Source organism: Durio zibethinus, chromosome 14, assembly GCF_047325235.1.
Source record: "Durio zibethinus cultivar Kanyao isolate XHJ-2024 chromosome 14, ASM4732523v1, whole genome shotgun sequence".
NCBI lineage: Eukaryota > Viridiplantae > Streptophyta > Magnoliopsida > Malvales > Malvaceae > Durio > Durio zibethinus.
In genome coordinates, this window is record NC_143175.1 from 8,209,966 (window position 1) to 8,231,408 (window position 21,443).

Consider the following 21,443-nt stretch of genomic DNA (forward strand, 5'->3'; position numbering starts at 1 on the left):
TCAATAATTTAAATTTGTACAATTTATTACACATTGATTTTAATCCACATTGATATGATCTTGACTTGATTTAAATTTAAATTGATTTGAATCTCAAATAATTTAAATTAAATTAATTTGAATTCAAAATAATTTGAATTCGTTTGAAATATTTATTCGAAATTATTTAAAATTAAATTAAAAATAATTTTACTTTTCAAAATTATTAATGTAATTAAAAATAACAAATATGACATAAATTTATTAAAATTTAATAACTTTAAATTATCTTTTCAATTTTTTACTATTATTTTTTTAATTATGATTGAAAAATCTTTAACCAACAATGAAAAATTGACCTCATTAAAGAAAAAAACTCTATCTTCAACAAAATGAAGATTTAGCTTCATGTACCAATGACAAACACTTATTAGAAGTAATATTAAAAAAAAAAAACACTTATTAGAAGTAATAATAGCTACTCCATAAAAAATATCAAAGGAAACGAATATTAATGAAGTATGATTAGATCATTAGACCATTAGGTCAATTAAGTAATCTACAACAATAATATTTCTTTTATATTATTTTACTTTTTAGTAGTGACGTGTGTTTCATTGAAACTGTTTACTTGTTTAGTTTAATTTATTAGTGATGAGTAATATGAATAAGTATAATTGTGAGTACTAAAAATTAATAATCTAGTCATTTGTCTATTTTCAACTAAGTAATCTATGATAACAATATTCCGTTGAGAAGGTTTTTGGTTTTTTTTTTTTAAGAGTTGTTTAAAATCTTTATTTTTTAATAAGAGTTGTTTAAATTTATTTCCTCACATAAGATAATCTAAGACACATCAATTTCATATATTTTTATAAAATAAAATACAAAAAAAAACCTTTTATACCAATAAAAAAAATTTGTAAAAAATTTACAATAAAAAATATCAAATTGTCCTAACCTAGTGACTAAAAAGCCTTAAAAAGGACATGTAAGGCACAGTTTTGAGCAAACCCATCCTTCAACCCTTTTAATAAAAGAAAAAAAACTCAAACCTCAGCTGCTAAGCCTTTTTTTTCTACCTCCAAAAAGCTAATAACAAGGATAAGCTTTCCTTTGTGTCTTCCTTGGCCTTTTCTTTAAGGTTAAAACAAATAAGAACTTACTCTTGTCTTTTATCATAGGAGAATTTTTTTTTTTTTAGTTTTAGAGGGAGAAAAGTGCAACTGCTTCAGTGTTTGGAGTTAGTAATTTGTGCAAGCTTAGAAGTTCAAGTTGTGGCGATGGTAGTTTAGGAAAATTGGGTTCTAGGAAAAAAGATGAGTTGAATAAGAGGTTGTTGCATTAAGATGCTTTTACTAACAAATATACATTATTTGAATTTCGACCAATAAGCAATCAAGTTGACCTTTCAATCAAAAGGAATGATATGTTCATAGGTACTGTTTGTGCTGAGTTCCAAATTATGGGTAAAGATCTTGAAATCGTAAGAAAAAAAGAATGGTTAGGAGTAAAAGTAAGGAGTGTTCTCTATGTTTACACTCCGATGCTCAAGTTAAAACTCAGACAAAAAAGGTTAGAAAGAGAAGTAAGAAAGTAATAGAGAAAATTGGATTAGATTGGTTAGATAATATCAAGATGGCTCTATTTATAGGTAAAAAGTAAGAGGTCTGTGAGGTAGGATAGTGACATGGCTAAACTGATGTGACACTATATTTGTTAAGTTGATCCAAAAGTCACTAATAAAGAAAAAAACCAATTTGCCCTATTGACCCAAAAATACCCCTAACAGGTACAATACTGATATATTTGAAAATTGACGATTTGATTTGCTGCAATATTGCCTCTTTGCTTTGCTATTTGGCATGATCTTTTACATAAAGGCCAGATGCACATTCATTATTAGATGATGTTGGAAATCAAAGTTTTGAAAGGAATAATATTTGTCCCCAAGTGAAGGAGATGATAAATTTTATGAAGCACCTGAAAGTTTAGTTGATTCTGAGTGCACAACACTTACATTAAAAAATGGCCTTTCCAAAACTCTCTGTTCCACAATTTTGATGATAGAAAATAGCATTTAGGTTTATTAGAGATTATAATTTAGTAAAGAATCACACAATGTTTTGGCTTTAAAAAATTTTATTTTTTTTTTAAATATTATTTAAAAATTTTGACATGACGTTTACATGCCATTAAATGCCTTCTTTAAAGAAATAAGTTTAAAACTATTTCTACCAAGGAATATAGATTTTAAAGTACCATCCTACCAAAAAATACTCCTATAACTTATCACCAACATGACACTTGTATATATACTTTGTAGTTAACATAATAAATTTAAGCTTTCATTCACTTAAATCATTTGTTCTTTCATCCTAATATACCAAATAAGGGTATCATTTATTCTTTCATCCAAACATACCCTAACATGCCAAATAAAGGTATAATCAAGCCAAGCTAAGTTAATATAATGAAAAACTTGAGCTTAAACTCATTTTCTACTCTAAACTTAAGGCTCAATATTGATCAAGTTAAATATTTTTCACTTGAGTGAGTTCGACTCGAGATAAAAACCTAACACTTTGAGTTCAACTCAATTAGGCTTATTTATCAAATTATATTTAAGCTTGAGCTGAAATTTAGACATAAATTTTTCTACAAGTTATATCATAATAATATAAAGATCAAAATGTGCCATAATCTCTTTACTCTTTAAATTTTGGGAATTTAGTCCCTCCACTATAATTCAAAGAAAATTAGTTTTTGTACTATTGTAATTTATTAATTTCAATCCAATCGTTGATAGTCTTAAATTTTATCCATTAAATGTTGACATGGCTGCTAATAAGGCATTTTCATCAGTTTATATTATTTTTTGTGCTGACATGGATTAAAATATTAGCCACGTGGCCTACATAGATCCATGTTAGCATTAACAATTTATTGTAAATATTATTTATACTTAACATTTCTCTAATATCATTAACAAAAAATTAAAATTGATAGAGAACTAAAACAAAAAATAGAAAGAAAAATTGTTGAACCCAAATTCTTTGTTTTTAAATCCTTCGTTTCTCATTTGTTCTTAAATTTCAAATTGAAATTGTGAAAACCAAGTCGAAATCTTGGAAAAACAAACTTGTAAGAGTTGATTGGAAATGAGAGAGGATTCGAGTTCGATGTATCAATAAACCCTAACTAAGAAACATTGGATTTCTCTCATTTAGATTGGAACAGGCGCAATGAATCATTTTTCTTACTGGCTTATCATTAAAACTTTGTTGCACTTGATTACAATCTCTAAGTTTTTTCTCATTAATATTTTTATAAAACTGAAGAAAAGGATTTTTGAATACCCTAAACCCCAATTGCTACATTGAAAAGATTGGGTTGATAGGCTAGGGTTATATTCATTATTAGAATTATTTTAAAAAAGTTTTTATAATGTTACATTGATTGTGTTCATAAGTAGTGATTTCTTATTGTAACATGTTGGACTATCTTTTTTCACATTTTGATTGGGTTGAGCTTGTCTGAAGTTGAAGTAAAAGAAAAAAAACCAATGGAAAATTACAACAAATCCAACAATGGTAATTTTTTTTTTTAGTTTGAATGTATATTTAACATTATTTAGTTTATCGTTTACCAAAAAAAGTTAAGGGTTTAAAAAATGTTAAACCCTAAATTAACAACAAATTCAATTTTTTTTTTTAATTTTGATATTATGTTCGAATGTTGAATTGACAATAGATTCATATTTATTTTAGTAACTTATGACTATAGGTGAGTCTATAGACTATTATTGCATATTGAAGGCTTCTCTAATCATTTCAACAAGTGATGATAATCTTAAAAAGCATTTCTTTGGTTGTAGTAACTATCAGGTATATATGAAATAATTATGAATGTTGATTATTGATATTGAGTCTAAATCATGGTCTTGAAGTTGGATTAGCCTTGACATTGTATTTGGTATGATAATAGAATGTATAATTGAAATATATGATGTACACATGAAAATCGATGTCAATTTTTTGCTTGGCATGATAAGCCAATTAAAGATGAATATATGAAACTATGGATTATTGATTTAAGGGATGCCAATAGAGGTTTAAAAAGAAAAAATTTCAATTTTGAAGGATGAAAATAGAGCATTAAAAGGAATGAATGCCAAGTTTAAAAGTGAGAATGAATGTAAAAGAACAGTGTTTAGCAATAATGATTTATTTAACGAAGTTGTTGTATTGAAAGTTTAAAATGATGAGATACAAGCAGGATTGAAGAATGCTATATTATATACAAAAATGGAAGCAAAGTCACAGAGGCTATACAAAATGGGTTTGATGTTTAATTTGTTTTGTATTTTTTATTTGAAGTGGGTAAGGATGATATGATTAGGAATGATATGTTGGCTCTACCATGAGTAATTATATATGTATGAATCATATATTGTTTAATGATATGCAAACTTTTTCTGTTATTCAAGTGTATATATAATACAGAATTATGTTTTAGTTAATGATAGGACACCTAATTGCATTTGAATTTCTTTTATATAATACTTACAATGAATAACATAAAACTATATATGATCAATTGATACCACCAAACAAAAAATGATTACAACCATAAAACTATATATTTTTATTTACATTTGAAATAAGAAACCACAATGTTTGCAACAAGACATTGGTATCAACACCATTACATACAATTCAACTTTGGTACAAAAAAATGCTAAACCTTTTTCCAAAATCCAAAAAGTAACTATAGGATCTATAACCCAAAAAGTTTTCAATCTAATTGCGCAAAATGACTCGACTGTTTGCAACTATAAAACCTGAAGCTATAAAACCAGACAAGTATATTGGTATTAATAACATTATACACAATTTAAGCTTGGTACAAAAAATGTTAAACCTTTTTTTCAAAACCCAAACTGTAACTATATGACCTATTAAGTTTTCAATATGGTTGCACAAAATGACCAAATTGGTCAATCTTATTCTTTCCCTTTCATTAAAATTGATGCAAGACTTTTTTATGTTAAGCTTGTTGACATATGTTTTTGCAGAATCTTCTTATTCTTTTATGTTTAAGAACAAAAATTTAAAACAATAAATGAGATTCAATATCTAGATGCAAACAAAGGGTGATGTAATGATTAGTTATTGGTTAATTTACCAGTAATTTATTTTTGGTGATGTATTAATCAAACATTGTGCCGTTTCTTCCTATAATCAGCTCACTAAGTCATCCAAGTTTTTTTTATAAAATCCATAGTATTAATCTCAACACCATAAACCTTATAAACTAAATTAAATAAGTAATCACTTACATTAAATATTAAAATCTCACTATTCAGGTCTTGGTATAAACTAATCTCTTCACCAGGCAAGCATGATGTTCTTTCTTTGTCCTTGTTTGTGAACCCTAAAAAATGGCCTGTATGGTTAACAAGAAAGTTATTCAATAAGATAAAAACTTCAACTTAAACAATAGCAACAAAATTATAAGTCAAAAAATACATACACTTGTATTTCTATTAGAAAAAATAGAAAAAAATACTTTGTCACCTGTAATGGTTAACTTTGTTCTTGAACCTCCAACGGTGTCTTACATTAACCATGTATCTTGGGATTAGGACACTAAATATGTTAAATAAACAATATAACTCATTTAAAAATTATAAATATCTTGATCTTATTTGCAATACTCAAATCTGTGAGATTTTTTCTCTTTTTTTATCCTTTGAGGCTTTACCAGTAAAAGTAGCCTACACATATTTAAAACAATTAGTATAATAGAATTTTCATTCATTTAATAACATAAACAAGTATTAGAACACAACAATTATACCAACTAAGTAAACAAGTATGAAAAAGTAAATAAAAGTTAAGGGTAATTAGAAAAATTACCTTAACATATCATTTATCATAGACCATCAAAGTCTATCTTCAATACCTAAATCATCACAAAGTTGTTATATAAACCATGTTCAACTCTAAATATTCTCATTTTCCACCACTGCCCATGCAATTAAGAACATTTAATTGTTGCCATCTGTCCTTATAGCTATAAGCAGCTAATCCTTAAATAGTCGTTTAAGGAAATAACCATCAAGACCAATAACGTGTTTGCACCCTTAACAAATTTTTTCTACAGAGTCTTAAAACATACATATAATTTGTTAAATAAAGACATAGAATCAAGGGTTGAATTATTATATGTAAAATAAATGGTGTTCCTTGGGTTGGTTGAATTCGGCTCTTCAACATAATTATTAAGATTTTTTGTTGACTTTTCTTCTATTCTTTTAAGAATAGCTCCCTTAGCTGCTTTATAGACATCATACGACATAGTAACCCTTAATTTTTTTATAACCGGTGCCTTTAAATGCCTAAGTTTCATCAATGGCATTACATTAATTTGTTCACCAAACCTTCTAGCAATAACAGAGGTTGTCACCCTTTTATTCTTTGAAGTGGATAGGCATGAATGTTCAAATACATATGTTTCACAATATATGTCCTATTAATCTTATGCCATGAGTAAAGCATAGTCCAATTATAGCCCTTAGCACTTGAATATAGCTCTAACTATGATTTTATCATTTTTTTGTACTTGAATTCAAACTTTTTTTTTTGTAAAAAAATCACAAAGGAATTTTTTAAACAATTTCAGATTCTTGAATCTAAGCCCAAGAACAAAATCTTCAAAAGGCAATCTAGGATTATAATAAATATTCTTAGAATGCACTTTCTATGCATCATCTTCATCAGACCCATCACTGGTGTTACTATAACTACCAAGATCTAATGAATCAGAGTAATCACTCATGTACCCATCAATATTACCAGTTTAAGGTTTGGCATTATACTCTAGCTCTTACAACTTCACCACTATCTAATTCACTATCACAAAACCTTTTTTTCTCAATATAAACTTTGACATTCTACCTAACTTTCTCTAACTCATCATCAATTGTAGAATCATCATTAGAAACCTAATTTACATCCCCCTACCTTTCATCACCATCTTCATTTAAATTTTCATCATCATCATTAATATCGCCATCATTCATATTCATTTCATCTGCATTTAATCCCGCAGCAAAACCCTCAATAGTAACTTCATTATCATCATTAACTTCATCCATTTCCTTATCTAACTTCACTCTTTCTGAACCACTATGAAAATTAGCTGATATAAGGCCTTGTTTGTTTATTAAGTTCATTATTGTCAATCACAACAACTTCATCATCAACGTTAATTGAACCTTTACCAATTTCAATTAGTTCAAGTAAAGTATTTGGAATGCCACGATCACATTTAGAATCTAAATGTTTTGCATAAATATCTATAGATCAAACCATCTTTAATTGAGTAGCCAAGTCTATTATACTGTTATCCTTTTCTGTTAACAATTTTAGGCTTGTTTTTAATGTTTTACCATATTCCATAAAGTAAATTTTAATTGTATTCCTCAAATCATAACCTAAACTCTTCACAATTCCTAATATTGTCCAATAACAGATTCGATTTAGATCCTCATCAAATTCAGTCACTGACCCATTTACATATTTAACTAAATTACGACTTCTTTTGAATTGTCTCCCATGGTGGTATCTTGTTGGCATGGTTCCTAAGTCATTCTAACCTTTAGCCCCAATATCCAAATGAAATAAATAAATAAATATGTCTACTTTAAAACCAAACAGCTAATGTTATGTGCAACAAATGATACATATACATAATTCAATAAATATTGTATATACTAGAAAATCATACATGTTATTATACAGAAACTAATGTTGTTGGCAAGTTGTAGAATTATGTAATTTAACTATGCACCAATAATTATATTCAGTGGCCTATACAACTAGATAAGTGGGCCATAGAACCAGACAAAAAATAATAGAAAACAATAGGATCACATACCAATACAATCACCTATTACTAAAAAAAAGTTAAAATATTTAGCAAACATATTTATTAAATAGTGTAACCTTAAGTTGTCAACCCAGTCTATTCAGTGTTCAAATAAGGGTTTAAGTATTAAAAAAAATCCCTTTTTTTCAATTCTATTAAAATTTCAATAAGCAAAAAAAAAAAAAAAAATCAAATGAAAGTGTAGTTAAAGTGCAAAGAAGCTAAAAAGATGAGGACAATAAAGGACAAATGTTAAATCATCTAACATGTTCTTGTTTAAACGCGTGAAGAAGTGCAAGAACTTTAAAAAAAAAAACAGTCGAATCCTAAGTTCTTTCTAGTTGAAAACTTTCACTATTGGATTTTTTTTATTTTGATTAAGGTTAAAGGTTGTTTCAGATTTGGGGATTTTTGTTCAAGTGATATTCTAATTATGGTTAAAGATTATTGAGATTAAGGGTTTTGTAATTTTTTCAAGTAACTAATTATTTTTTTTTTTTTGAATTTTAAAGTTTTTTTTTTGTTAATGTTATTAGGCATAAATAATATTTAAAAGTAAAATAAAGTTTAATGAGCAAACATGAATTTATTTAAGCCACGTGACGAAGATTTTAATCCATATTATCATTAGAATTTAACACTAACCAATCAATATACCATGTTAGCAACGTCAGCTAACACGTAAGTAAATCAATAGCCATATCAACCAATTTAACGGATAAAATTTAATACTGTTAACAATTGGACTAAAATTATTAAATCTAAAAGGTACAAGGACTAATTTTCTTTGAATTATAACAGAAGGACTAAATTCTCAAAATTCGAAGAGTGTAAAGATCTACGGCACATTTGAACCTAATATAAAATATACAATTTATTTTAACTTGAAGTTTAGCATAATTGGATCATACAACTACCCTTAAAAGATAATATCTAGCAAGTTTGAGATTCGAATTCTAAGTATATGTAATCTTTTCTTCTACCCTAGATTATGGGTTTTTATGTAAAAAAAATAAAATATACACAATAACATCCATACATAGTTAAATAAAAAGCTATAACTTAACCTAATTAATCAATACAAAGTTTAGTACAACAAAAGTTTCAATATGTGAAAAAATAAATTTTAGGTGACTTTATTAGTGTTTTAAGGAATTTTTCTTGAAAAAAAAAAGGAAGAGCTAATTGATTCTTTTCCTTTCTCAAAAGTTTTGTGAAGTTTGAAGAATAAAAAGTTTCTAATAAATGAAAAAAGTCAAAATTAAAAAAATAAAGCATACAAAAATTTATCACACATTGAAGCCAAGAAACAACATAATTAACAAAGTTACGATAAGCTTGAGGCTTGAGCCAAATAACTCAAAATCTCACGAAGAAAGGTGAAAGATTAATAAATATAGATAACTTTGAATAAAAAAAGATTTTACAGAGAATGCTTATAATATATAGGCATGTTTTTAAATACATTCTAAACAAAACAAAACACTATCTAATTAAATGACAAAGGCAACACTTGCAATAGCAACAAGCAACAAGCATCAACAGATACAAATCCATCATGCCATGCCATTGCATACACCATAAACTTCCAACAATAATATATATATTTATTTATATAAAGAATGAGGAATAAAAGGCTTTGGGCTATTGGGTAAGGTTGTTCTTGTAGGGTTTGGGTACTTTAATGGAAAAATGAAAGATAAGGGAAAGGGAAAAAGGTTTAGAATTTTATTTAGAGATTGGCTCTTATATGATTAGTTAATTAGAACTACTCATGGGCTAAGTGGTCCATTCGAACTTGAAAGCCAATCCAAAATTTTGAAGGATTTGGACATAAATATTAAACCCATTAAATGAGTCTGGACAAATAAATAAGGTCCAATAAAAAAATAAGGTCGAGCTTAGGTTTTATCATTTAAGTCTTAGGTCCGGTCTGGTTCGACTTAAAAATTAAAAATTATTGTTTATAATATGAGATAAAGCTTATTTACTTTATTACTTATAATATGATGAAACCCATTTTTTTTTATATAAAACTCTGATATAATTTTAAAGTGCATTCAATAAAATTAAATTAATCTCAAGCTCAAATAAATCATAAATTCAATTAAAATTAATTAAATTAGTTAAATTAATAATTAAAAAAAACTCTTTTCTCTAATTTTAAATATTAGTGCCTTAAGTGGGTTTAAACTTTATTATTACATGTAGGAAAGAGCTTGGAGAAAAAATGAGGGCCAAAAAATCAAGTTGGGTCAAGCCTAGGCTTACTTAAAATGTTGAAATATCATATCAAGCTTAGTCTGAACTCGACTTGACCTAACCTATGAGCAAGTCATAGTTAACATTGGGTGGGTGAAGACGACAACAAAAAAAGGCTAGGGTTATTCTGGTTGAGAAAAGTGGTGGTTATTTAGATTTTAGGGTTTTAGATTTATCAATTATTAGGTTTTATGAGCTATCGACAATTTGATATGCTTGTAGACACCCCATTTAGTCTAGAGTCAATTCATATTTTAAGATTAGGTTGGTTTTGATTTATTTATTTATTTTAGTATTGTATTTAGTTTAGAGTTATTATTATTTTAAAAAAATGAAGTTCGGGTTAAATTGAATTGGTTCAGGATTGGAGTTCTTTTGGATTACAAAAGTTTTGATTGGAATCAAAGTCTGAGATTGAATTGAAAATGAAATAGAAATTCTTTTTTATCAAGAGTTCTCATAATTTGAAACAAGATACCTATAAAAACACCACAGAACCAAGATCAAAATGGGGCAATTTGTTCTAAGAAAATTTAGGCTTGTGAAATTTTTAGTTATGTAATAAACGGAAAGCAAGAAGCATCGAGAAATGAATCAAACAATCATCAACATCAACTATCAACAATTCAAAGCCATGTATGGGTAGGAATCAACAAGAAGAAAAATCAGCATAGAGGTAGTTTCAGGCAAAGTTTTCAGCGAAACTTCTAGAAACAAATTCACAGCTTAAACCCAGAAAACAATTCTCAACACAGAAGCAATAAATCCAAATAAATTACCCAAAAAATAAGCTCTAGCTAGAAAACCTAACCCCAAAATGAATCCATTACACAATCATCATAAACAATAACCCACAAACATAGAAAATCCAACCAAAAATTCAAATTGAAATAGAAAAATCAACTCACCAGTATAAACAATCATAGAGTAAACCAAAGCCAAGCAAAGAAACACAGACAATTAGACACAAATACTAAAAAAGGTAAACGAAAATTTTTAGGCAAGGAATTGTACTTTGATGTGTCGATTTATGTTTGGTATTGTTATAGGAAAGAAAGAATGTAGATTTAGGCGGTTACAAAGAGGTTTCTTGAAAATCTGGTTCAGTGAAAGTGGTAAAAATATGGTTGATTTTTGGTTATTTGGTGGTTTCTGGGTTGTTGATTGAAACCAAAAGAAAGATAGAAATGGAGGAAATGAAGTAAAGATTTTTGAGGGGGTTGTTGCTTGTGTTCAGTCAGTGATTGATAAAGTTGAACGGCAATGAGTAGCCAAGGCTGACGATTAATGATGGCCAAAGGTGGTGAAGATCAATCTTTGGGTAAAACAATGGCACAGTTGAAGGCTTTAAAGAAATTTGAATGAGAAGTTTTGAAAAAAGAAATACAATAGTGAAGGAAGTCTCAGACATGAAGAAAAGTCAAACATGGGTTCAAATATGAGGTTAAAATGCTGTTACTTTAGTGACAAGAGAAGAGGATCCATTTATAGCTTTAACCCACTTTAGGATCTGAAAACTATTCTATGGGTAGCCCGATCCAATCGCTAACCTTTCCAACTTTCAATTTTGAGCCATTACCTGCTGAGCCATTAAGCCAAATCGTGAGATGCGACCAAGTTGATCCTTTTTGGGGCCAAGTCAGTTTTGAGTCATTTAGCCATAATAATTTTTTTGCTTTTTTTTTAGTTTTTTTTATTCTTTTAATAGATTAAAAAGTTTTACCAATATATTGAAAGGTTTCTAAATAAAAAATAATAATTTTAGAAAAATAAAATTTAAAGAAAATAAAAATAAAACATTACCAACATATCGAAGGGTTTGTGATTTTTCTTTAAAAAAAGTATAACAAATAAGGTTTTACTAACATATTGGAGAACTTTATGAATTTTTCATAAAAATTAAATTTTAAGACAAACAAAAAAAATAGTTTTCAAAAAGTCTTACCAACATATTAGAGGGCTTGTGATCATTTTAAAGTAAGGTTTTACCAACAAATTGAAGAACCTTATGATTTTTTTAAAAAATAGTTTTCATAAAATCTTACCAACATATTGAAAGATAATATTTAGCAGAAAATCTTACCAAAATATTATAGGATATTTTTAGAAATAAAGAGTTTTTATAAAAATCAATTTTGAAACTCTGATGATGGAATTACTAAAAACGTTATAAAATAGAAAATTTTATGTAAATTCCTATGTAAGAAATTCTTTTTAAATTTTACCAACATATTAGAGAATTTAAAAAATATTTTTAATATTAAGATTCCTACAAAAAAATACCACTTATCACAAATGAAATTTTTTGATTTGAAAATTAAATGAATATGATGATGGTGCTTCTTCAAAACGTGACAAATAATCTCTTTAAATACTCCTGAGGTGAATGAATTATCCTAAAATTATTATCAGCATATTGGAGTAATTTTGATGATAATTTTTTGTAACTAATTATTTGGTAAGAATTTTAAGGTTTGGATAACATGAGATCAAACTGGTACCTTTTTTTAATAGACGTTATAAGGATGTTATAACCTTCCATGTTCGTAATCGTATTCTCAGACCTTATCTTGGTTTCATAGACATGAATTTACTTTTTAAAGATACTCAAATCAAGTTTGAGACTCCATTTCAAAATGTTATAGATTCAGTTAGGTGACCGATCGCACTTAAACAAAAAAGATTGGGGACAACTTCTTAGGTTGTGTCTAGTGATAGATCCACGGATCTATACATTATGACAATCTGGCAACTCTATTGGAGAGGCTGAGAGTCAAGCTAGTAAACTTGTGTTATCCAAAGCTTAAGTTAAAATTAAGAATTTTTCTTTAAATGTTATATCTATTTCTAATTATACCATATTCTATAATTCACTAGCATTTGCATAACTTAAGCTCTACACCTGAGTTTCATCCCTTAAGAAAGAGTAAAGTACCTATGTTCTCATAAGATTTCGTGTCTTCGCCCGGGCTAGTGAAATACTCCCACTCAAATTAAATATTTTTTGCTTGTAACCTATAATGGGTGATGACTGAAGTACTTTACTAGTCTATGATGTACAATAATGTGAGGAACAATTTGAGAACCTTTAGAGTTAATAAAAACCACATGTAGTAAAATATAAAAAATCAACCTTAGGTTAGAGTCATGTCTACCCATTATTAGAATGTAACCCTACTTAAGACATATGAGTAGACTTTTTGAATTTCATTTGTATCAATTTTATGTGAGATTTTATTTGATCTCTTATTATTTGATAAGTTATTATATGTCGTCTTTTAATACAACATCATTAACATATGCATTCATCCGTGCATTATAATATGACAAACATTAGCACATGCATTCATTAATCCATTCATACTTTGTTATACATACATTTATGTGTTTACGCATCATAATTTGATGTACCAAGTATTCAATGCATTCATTCATTCATGCATATAGGATCCTTAAACAAGTTAGGTTTTGAAAATTTTTAAGCATTTAATAATATAAGCATGCTAATTATAGTACATACGATTCAATGATAGCTCCGCCATCAAAGACCCATACTCAACATTAATATAATACTAAAGACTGAGCAAAATAGATGAAACAAGAAGACACAAATTATCTTAAGAAAATTAAAAGGACCTAAGAAAAACTTGAAGGGGAGTTAAGCAAGATTTTAAAAGCCTTAAACAAGTTGAATAAGGGAAAAGCTTTAGAAGAAGATGCAAACCTTAAAAACCATTCATCATAGGATATTGTTGAACCTTTATACCTTCTCGTGTGTGGTTCATCTCAAACCTAGTCCACTCAAGAAATTCTTTAACATTAATTTTCATTCTTGGCAGGATGTACCTACCCTAGAGTGTCTTTCGCATTAACTCAAGGGCATTTTCAAAGTTGTGTCAATCTTATCTTTATGAAAAAGAGAGTAGAATCAGTACAAGTCCCTAACCTAGATGATCTGAAAGAGAAAAAAAAGTTAAAGCTAAAGGTAGTTGAGACTTTAGAGGGCTCAAAAGCTAAATAGAAGACAAACTTGTTGGAAGAGAGATTACGATAAGTTGAAGGGATGGATTTTTATGGCTCTATGGATATAGTCGACCTTTGTTGGGTCCTTGATGTTGTAATCCTACCAAAATTTAAGGTCTCAAAGTTTAAAAAGTATGATGGTATTAAGTGCCTAATGACTCATATTACTATGTATTGTTAAAAAATTACTGCTTATACTAGTGATGAAAAACTATTGATGTATATGTTTCAAGATAGTCATACTGGTTCTGTTGCTATACGGTACATCCAATTGGACAAGGCTCGTATTACTTCATAAAAAGAATTAGCGAAGATGTTCATTACCCAATATCGAAACATCATAAACTTGGCTCAAAGTTGTCTCTCTTTGCAGAGCATGAAAAAAAGTGATTGAGTCATTCAAGGAATATGCCCAAAGGTAGAGAGATATAGCTGTCAAAGTTCAGCTACATTTGACATAAAAAGAAACTACAGTGCTATTTGTGAGTATCCTGAAGGTACTTTACTAAAAGAAGATGATAGAAAATGCAATGAAAAACTTCGCTGATATGGTGATTTTAGAAGGGATTATTGAAAATACCATAAAAAATAGCAAGTTTAAGGAAGAAAAAACCACTAGTACAAAGAAATGAGGGGTGCCTTTCAAACGCCTTTCAAACGCCTTTCAAACGCCTACATATGGTTCTAGTCATATCATTACACCAACTTTAAAGCCTAATAACCAAGCGAATGGTTTAAAAAAATCTATGAACAACAAGAGAGAGCTCATATTGATCATATCCCTATAACCTGTACTAAGCTATTCCTAAAACTAGTCAAGAACAGCTTCTTATCTCTAATTATTCTAGAACCATTGAAGCCACCTTATCCAAAATGGTATAATGGTAATGCCACTTATGATTATCATAATGGGAATGCGGGACAATCAATAGAAGGTTACCCTACTTCCAAACACTAAGTGTAAAGTTTGATTAGAGCAGGCTTGGTAAGTTTTGATAAGCCAGATGGATCGAACATTGGTAAAAGCCATTTGCCTAACTACATGGAAGCATAACTTTAACAATGACAAGGATAGTTGGAGTTGTTTAGAGCTGTTTGTCATTTTATGATTTCTTTTAGAATAATACTAAGATTTCTTTTATGTATTAGGATTTCATTTTATTTTTTATCATTTTAATAAAAGTTACAAATATGATGCATTTTTATGGCATTTTTTTTCAAGTAAATCACCATTATATACTTTTATCTTCTCATATCTTCTCATATACCCATTCTCATATCTAAATAGTGAATGTTCAGAGAATAATGATTATAATATGAGATTCAATTTTGGAAACTCATTCATATTGATAAACTTGATTTATGAAGATTATTTGAGCAATTTGTGTAAAAAAAGTTCAAAAACAAGTTGTGAAGATTATTTGACCATTTATTGAAAAATAAAATAGAGACGTCTCATAAGTATGTGGTCTTTTATGGTGATCTATCCACAAGCAAGTCTATGTTTAATAAATGGTCTTCAAAGAAAGTATTTATATTTGAGATGAGAAATGGTCATCTTTCTTTTACTTTTCATGAAAATTAATATTGAAATTAAAAGAAATAATGACAAAAATGATAGATGAGATTTCGAAATCAAATTCAAAGAAACAAGAATTAGTTAAAGCATTAATAATATGCTTAACAAGAGAGTTGCATTCGTAATGACAACTATTCGAAGCAAAAAAGATGAAGCTGAAATTGAATAAATAACTTGTTGAAACTCAAAATAAGAAGTAGAAAATTAGGAATAAATTAGCTAAATCTCATGTAATAGAGTTACAATTAAAATATTATCCTCAACTAGAAATTCTTGAGTAGACCTACCTATTTCTACCTTCTTTTCATTCCCAAATATAGTATTTGGATAAACAACAAAAAGATAAGGCTCACCGACTATAACATATATTGGAATGGTTTTTTTTCTTTTAATGACATAGAACCATATGCTCAATATGGATATCTAAATGAATAAATTTTAACCTTTCATCAAATGATAGCCCAAGAATACAATAAAATATGTCACTAGTTGTCTTGTACCCTAATTTAACAACCAAATCTTACAACTGAAAAAATGACATCTTATCTAAAAGGTAATCATCCAACCATGCTACATCACTTCCTACCAAAACTTTGTTAGGACTTTGTATAAATGACCCACCATGACAAATCCCAACAGTTTTCCTGGTATTCCACATTTGTAGTAAAATGAAAATTTTATGTTTTAGTGAAATTTTGATTTTCTTGTCATGTTAATAACATTTTAAAATTTCAAAAGCCCTAAATTGGTTCTGATATGGAGTTAGGTATAAAAAATTCCCAAATGTTTTTAATAAAACTTGCTAACCCTAACAATTACCTTAGAACCAATTGCATCGAAATTAAAGAAAAAATTGTATGTACCTTATTTGATTGTGTAAATCCAACGAAACACCTTCAAATTGTGCCCAAATTTCAATCACTACCTTTCAATCGATTTAGTGTAAATGCAACCAAAATCTTGATTTCAATCACCAACCAAAAAACCTTCACATCATAATAATCAAATGATTTTGAAAGTTGATTGTTGAAAGATGAGTTTTAAAAGATGAAGATCATATTAAAGAAAGTTTTGTTCAACTTTTTGTGAATTATTCAACAGCTTCTGTGATATTCATGGCTTGTATTATATGAATATCAATTTTGTCATTTTACTTCTAACGGCGTTAAATAGGTGATAACGGAATAGTTGCATAAGGTAGTTATGTTTTATGTTTTAAACTTCAAGGGCATTTGCATACTACCCTTAACCACAGGGTAAATTTGGGCTTGTAAAATTTATTAATAAAAAATATTTTAATATTAAGAAATAAATTGAGATAATACTTGTCTTACACCAACATTAAGAAAGTAAAAAATTTGTAAGTTTGCAAAAAATATTGTTTGAGTGTTAATCTAGTTATAATATAATGAATTAATTTTAATATTTTTTAATAGTAATGAAATTAGAATAATCATCATGATATTAATCTGAATGCTCTCGTGTATAATATTTGATTTTTATTTTTGGTTACATTTTTTAAAAGTTTGATAACATTTGATAAAATTTTGATAATCTTTAATACAATTTTTGTAACCTTTAATTCTATTTTGGTGACTTATTATATGACTTAGGTACTCATTAAGACAATTTTGGTAATTTTTAATAAAATTTTAGTAAGTTTAATATAATTTGGTACGTTTTAATATAATTTTGGTAGCTTATTATATAATTTTGATAACCGTTAGTAGAATTTTGGTAATCTTGAATATAGTTGTAGCAAGTTTTGATATAATTGATAACCTTTTATATAATTTTGATTTTGATAACCTTTTATCTATTAGGATGATCTTTGTTAGAAATTTTATAACAATTAATAAAATTTGCCAACGTTTAATACTATTTGGTAACTTTTGATACAACATGATAACCATTTATATAATTTTGATTTTGATAAATTTTGATATATTGCAATAACCTTTAGTAGAAGTTTTATAACAATTTGCAAAATTTTATTAACCTTTAATATAATTTTGATAACTTACGATATAATTTGGGTAACTATGTATATAATTTTGGCAACATTTAATAAAATTTTAGTAAGTTTGATATACTTTTGGTAACTTTTAATACAATTTTGGTAGCCTTAGATACGATTTTGATAAGTTTTGATATAATTTTGATAATTTTTTATACAATTTTGATTCTGGTAAGCTTCCATATATTTTGGTAATTTTTGTTAGAAATTTGATTAGCTTTGATAAAATTTCATAACCATCAATGAAATATTGGTAACATTAGGTATTAGTTTGGTAACATGATATAGTTTTAGTAACTATTAATATGTTTTGGTAACTTTTGATAAAACGTTGACAATCTATTGATGTAATTTTGGTAACCTTTTATACAATTTTGATAACTTATTAGATACTTTTGGTAATCTTTAATAGCATTTTGGTAACGATTCGTAAAATTTAAGTAGCCTTTAATAAAATTTTGATGACCTTTATTTCTATTTTGATAATTATGATATAATTTTAGTAACTATTTATATAATTTTGGTAACATTTGATAAAATTTTAGTAAGTTTGATGTAATTTTGGTAACTTTTAATGCAATTTTAGTAATCTTAGATACAATTTTAGTAATCTTTTATACATTTTGATAATTTTTTTGAAAGTTTTGATCAATTTTGATAAAATTTTATAACCATCAATAAAATATTGGCAACATTAGGTATTATTTCGATAATGTGATGTAGTTTTAGTAACTATTACTACAATTTTAGTAACTTTCGATAAAACATTGATAACCTATAGATAATAATTTTGGTAACCTTCTTACAATTTTGGTAGCTGATGATATATTTTTGGTAATCGTTGATACAATTTTGGTAATCTTTGTTAGCATTTTGGTGACATTAGGTATAGTTTTGAGAAGCCTTGATACAATTTTGATAAACTTTGATATAGTTTTTATTTCAATGATGTTCAACATAATTTGGTAACCTTATATATATGGTAACCAAAGACACATGGGAGAACCCATGCACCAACCTTGATTTTATATAAATGCTCCTCTCTCTTCCCATTTTCTACACTCAGAAACTGAGAAATCCAAGAGGCGTAGTTTTCGTTTTTATTATTAATCAAAAAAAAAAATGCCTGGCATCACCCTTGGAGACATTGTGCCCAACCTTGAAGTTGAAACCACCCATGGAAAAATCAAGCTTCATGACTATTTTAAGAATGGTTGGACAATCATTTTCTCTCATCCTGGTATAGGCTTTTTTTTTTGTTCTTTAATTCTTTTTTAAATTATCTTGGAATATAAGATGTTAGCTGTAATTTATTTTATGTTGGGTTGGGTTATGTTTTTGCATGCAGCTGATTTCACACCAGTTTGCACTACGGAACTTGGTAAAATGGCAGCTTTCCAGCTAGAGTTTGAAAAACGAGGGGCAAAGCTTTTGGCTTTCTCTTGTGACAATGTACAATCACATAACAAGTGGATCAAGGACATTGAAGCCTACACTGTAATATTTTTATTGCAAATTTTCAATATAACTTTTTTTTTAAGTTTCCTTTGAAACTTGTTTACATTTTTTTAAAGTTTCCTTTAAACTTAAATGAGAGAAGCAAGTATGGCTTTTATGTTCACTTTGTCTAGTTTCTTTATTACTTTGTTCATGTCTTAATTGATTGCATGGCAGCCTGGGTGCAAGGTAACATACCCAATCGTTGCCGATCCCAAAAGAGAGATTCTCAAGCAACTTAACATGGTGGACCCAGATGCTAAAGACTCTTCAGGGAATGAGCTCCCAAATCGAGCTCTTCATATCGTAGGTTCTGATAACAAGGTGATGTGTTGTTTTATACGTAGCTTTAGCATAATTAATGCAAATCAAAAGAAAGCCATCAAGAAAAAAAAGAATCCATAAAAACCATTGATTTGTGCTAACAAAACACATGGATGATGTAGATCAAGCTGAGCTTAGTATACCCAGCAACCACTGGTCGCAATATGGATGAAGTTTTGAGGGCCTTGGATGCCCTGCAGAAGGTATCAAAGTACAAAGTTGCCACACCAGTAAATTGGAAACCAGATGATCCTGTGGTGATTTCTCCTGCTGTAACCAACGAGGAAGCCAAAGAAATGTTCCCTCAAGGTTTTGAGACTAAAAAGCTTCCATCCGGGTTGGAATACTTACGCTTCACTCATGTTTGATGGTCGAAAAACTAAAAATATTTCTTAGTATCCAATAAAAAATATGTAAAAAGCAAACATATAGTACATATACATGACTATATGGCTTCGAACATATTATACTTTTCTTGTAAGTTTTATTATGTAAGAACTGCTTACAGTTAAATAAAGTTGAATTTTATTTGCATTTGTCGGGAGTTGAACCCGGATCTATTGCTCAGATGGCAATTATCCTAACTATTGAAGTACAAATGTGACCTATTCTTTAAATAGATATTTCTTTTTTGGTTGGGAACTTTCAGATGCGACTCAAACATTATAGATGGTAGGTAATATTCCTTTGTGTATTTTTCATTCAATTTTGTTTAACAATAGAAAATGAAATAATGTACTATACACAAAAAGATTGACACTGTCAGGCTTTAATCACATGCTAAAGTATTGGAAATAAAGTTCGATGGATCCAAGTACAAATTTAAATTAACACTTATTCGTATCTGGATAGACATTTGAAATACTTAGATCTAGAATCTAGATAATCTAAGTAATTTAAACACATTAGTTAATAAGTTTGAAAAATCATACCATACTTTAAGAAAAGGTAAAGTGTTTTAAAGTTTTAAAACGTGAAAGATAAGTATCTTGTGCCATTATTTCGTTATCACCTATTGAAAGCAGTTAGAAAAATAGTCACAGTAAGTCTTTATTTTTTGTTCATTCATTAATTAACATCTTCCTCTCTTTTAAAAATTCAAAAAAAAATTTTATATAAAAAGGCTAACAATTATCCAATGAAAATTTTAATTGAATAAAAAATTCAATGTGAGATAAAGTATATCATCTACTTCATGAAAAAATTTAAGATAAATTTTTTTTTATTTATTTAGAAAATCATGGAATTTCAAGAGGATTTCTTAAAATTAAATTCGAATTAGATCATGACCCTTATGATATAATCAATATCGAAATGGGTTTCATAGGAATAATTACTTTTCAGAATTTATCTTGTCATTTAATAAGGCATTTTCCTACTTTTATGAAATCAAAAATTTGTTATTTTGTTATAAACGATGAATACTTTTCATATATGCATAATAAAATAACTAGTTTAATAAGACTCTTTCAAAGAGAAAGATTTTTTTCAACCATATCAAATATGAGAAGTCAAAAAAGTGTTTTATAAACTAGATTTATTAGTACCTAATGAAATGAGAAAATTTTAAAATTTGCTTTTTCATAATTTAATAGAGCAATTTTATATAGTTTTTAAATCAGAATTATCATGATAGAAAAAGTGAAAAAATTATTAAATGAAATCTCACCAAATTTATGTACTCTTTATATCATTGTTACAACAAACGGTAAAATGATTTTTGTAAAAAAAATCTTATTGACACAATCTAGAACTAGAACTTTAGGTGGTTGAACTTATAGAAAAATTATTTAGCATAGAAGACCTAGAATACCCTCATTCTTTACT

At 27.7% G+C, this 21,443-nt stretch overlaps 1 protein-coding gene across 1 annotated transcript; it reads left to right on the forward strand.

The window, feature by feature from the left end:
* Window positions 1-18,917: 18,917 nt before the first annotated feature.
* On the forward strand, window positions 18,918-20,272 carry LOC111294981 (1-Cys peroxiredoxin-like). The gene is made up of 4 exons (XM_022888294.2): window positions 18,918-19,035; window positions 19,144-19,292; window positions 19,470-19,616; window positions 19,739-20,272. Exons 1-4 carry the CDS (start codon window positions 18,918-18,920, stop codon window positions 19,982-19,984), a joined length of 660 nt encoding a protein of 219 aa, XP_022744029.2. The 3' UTR covers window positions 19,985-20,272.
* The last annotated feature ends 1,171 nt before the right edge of the window (window positions 20,273-21,443 follow it).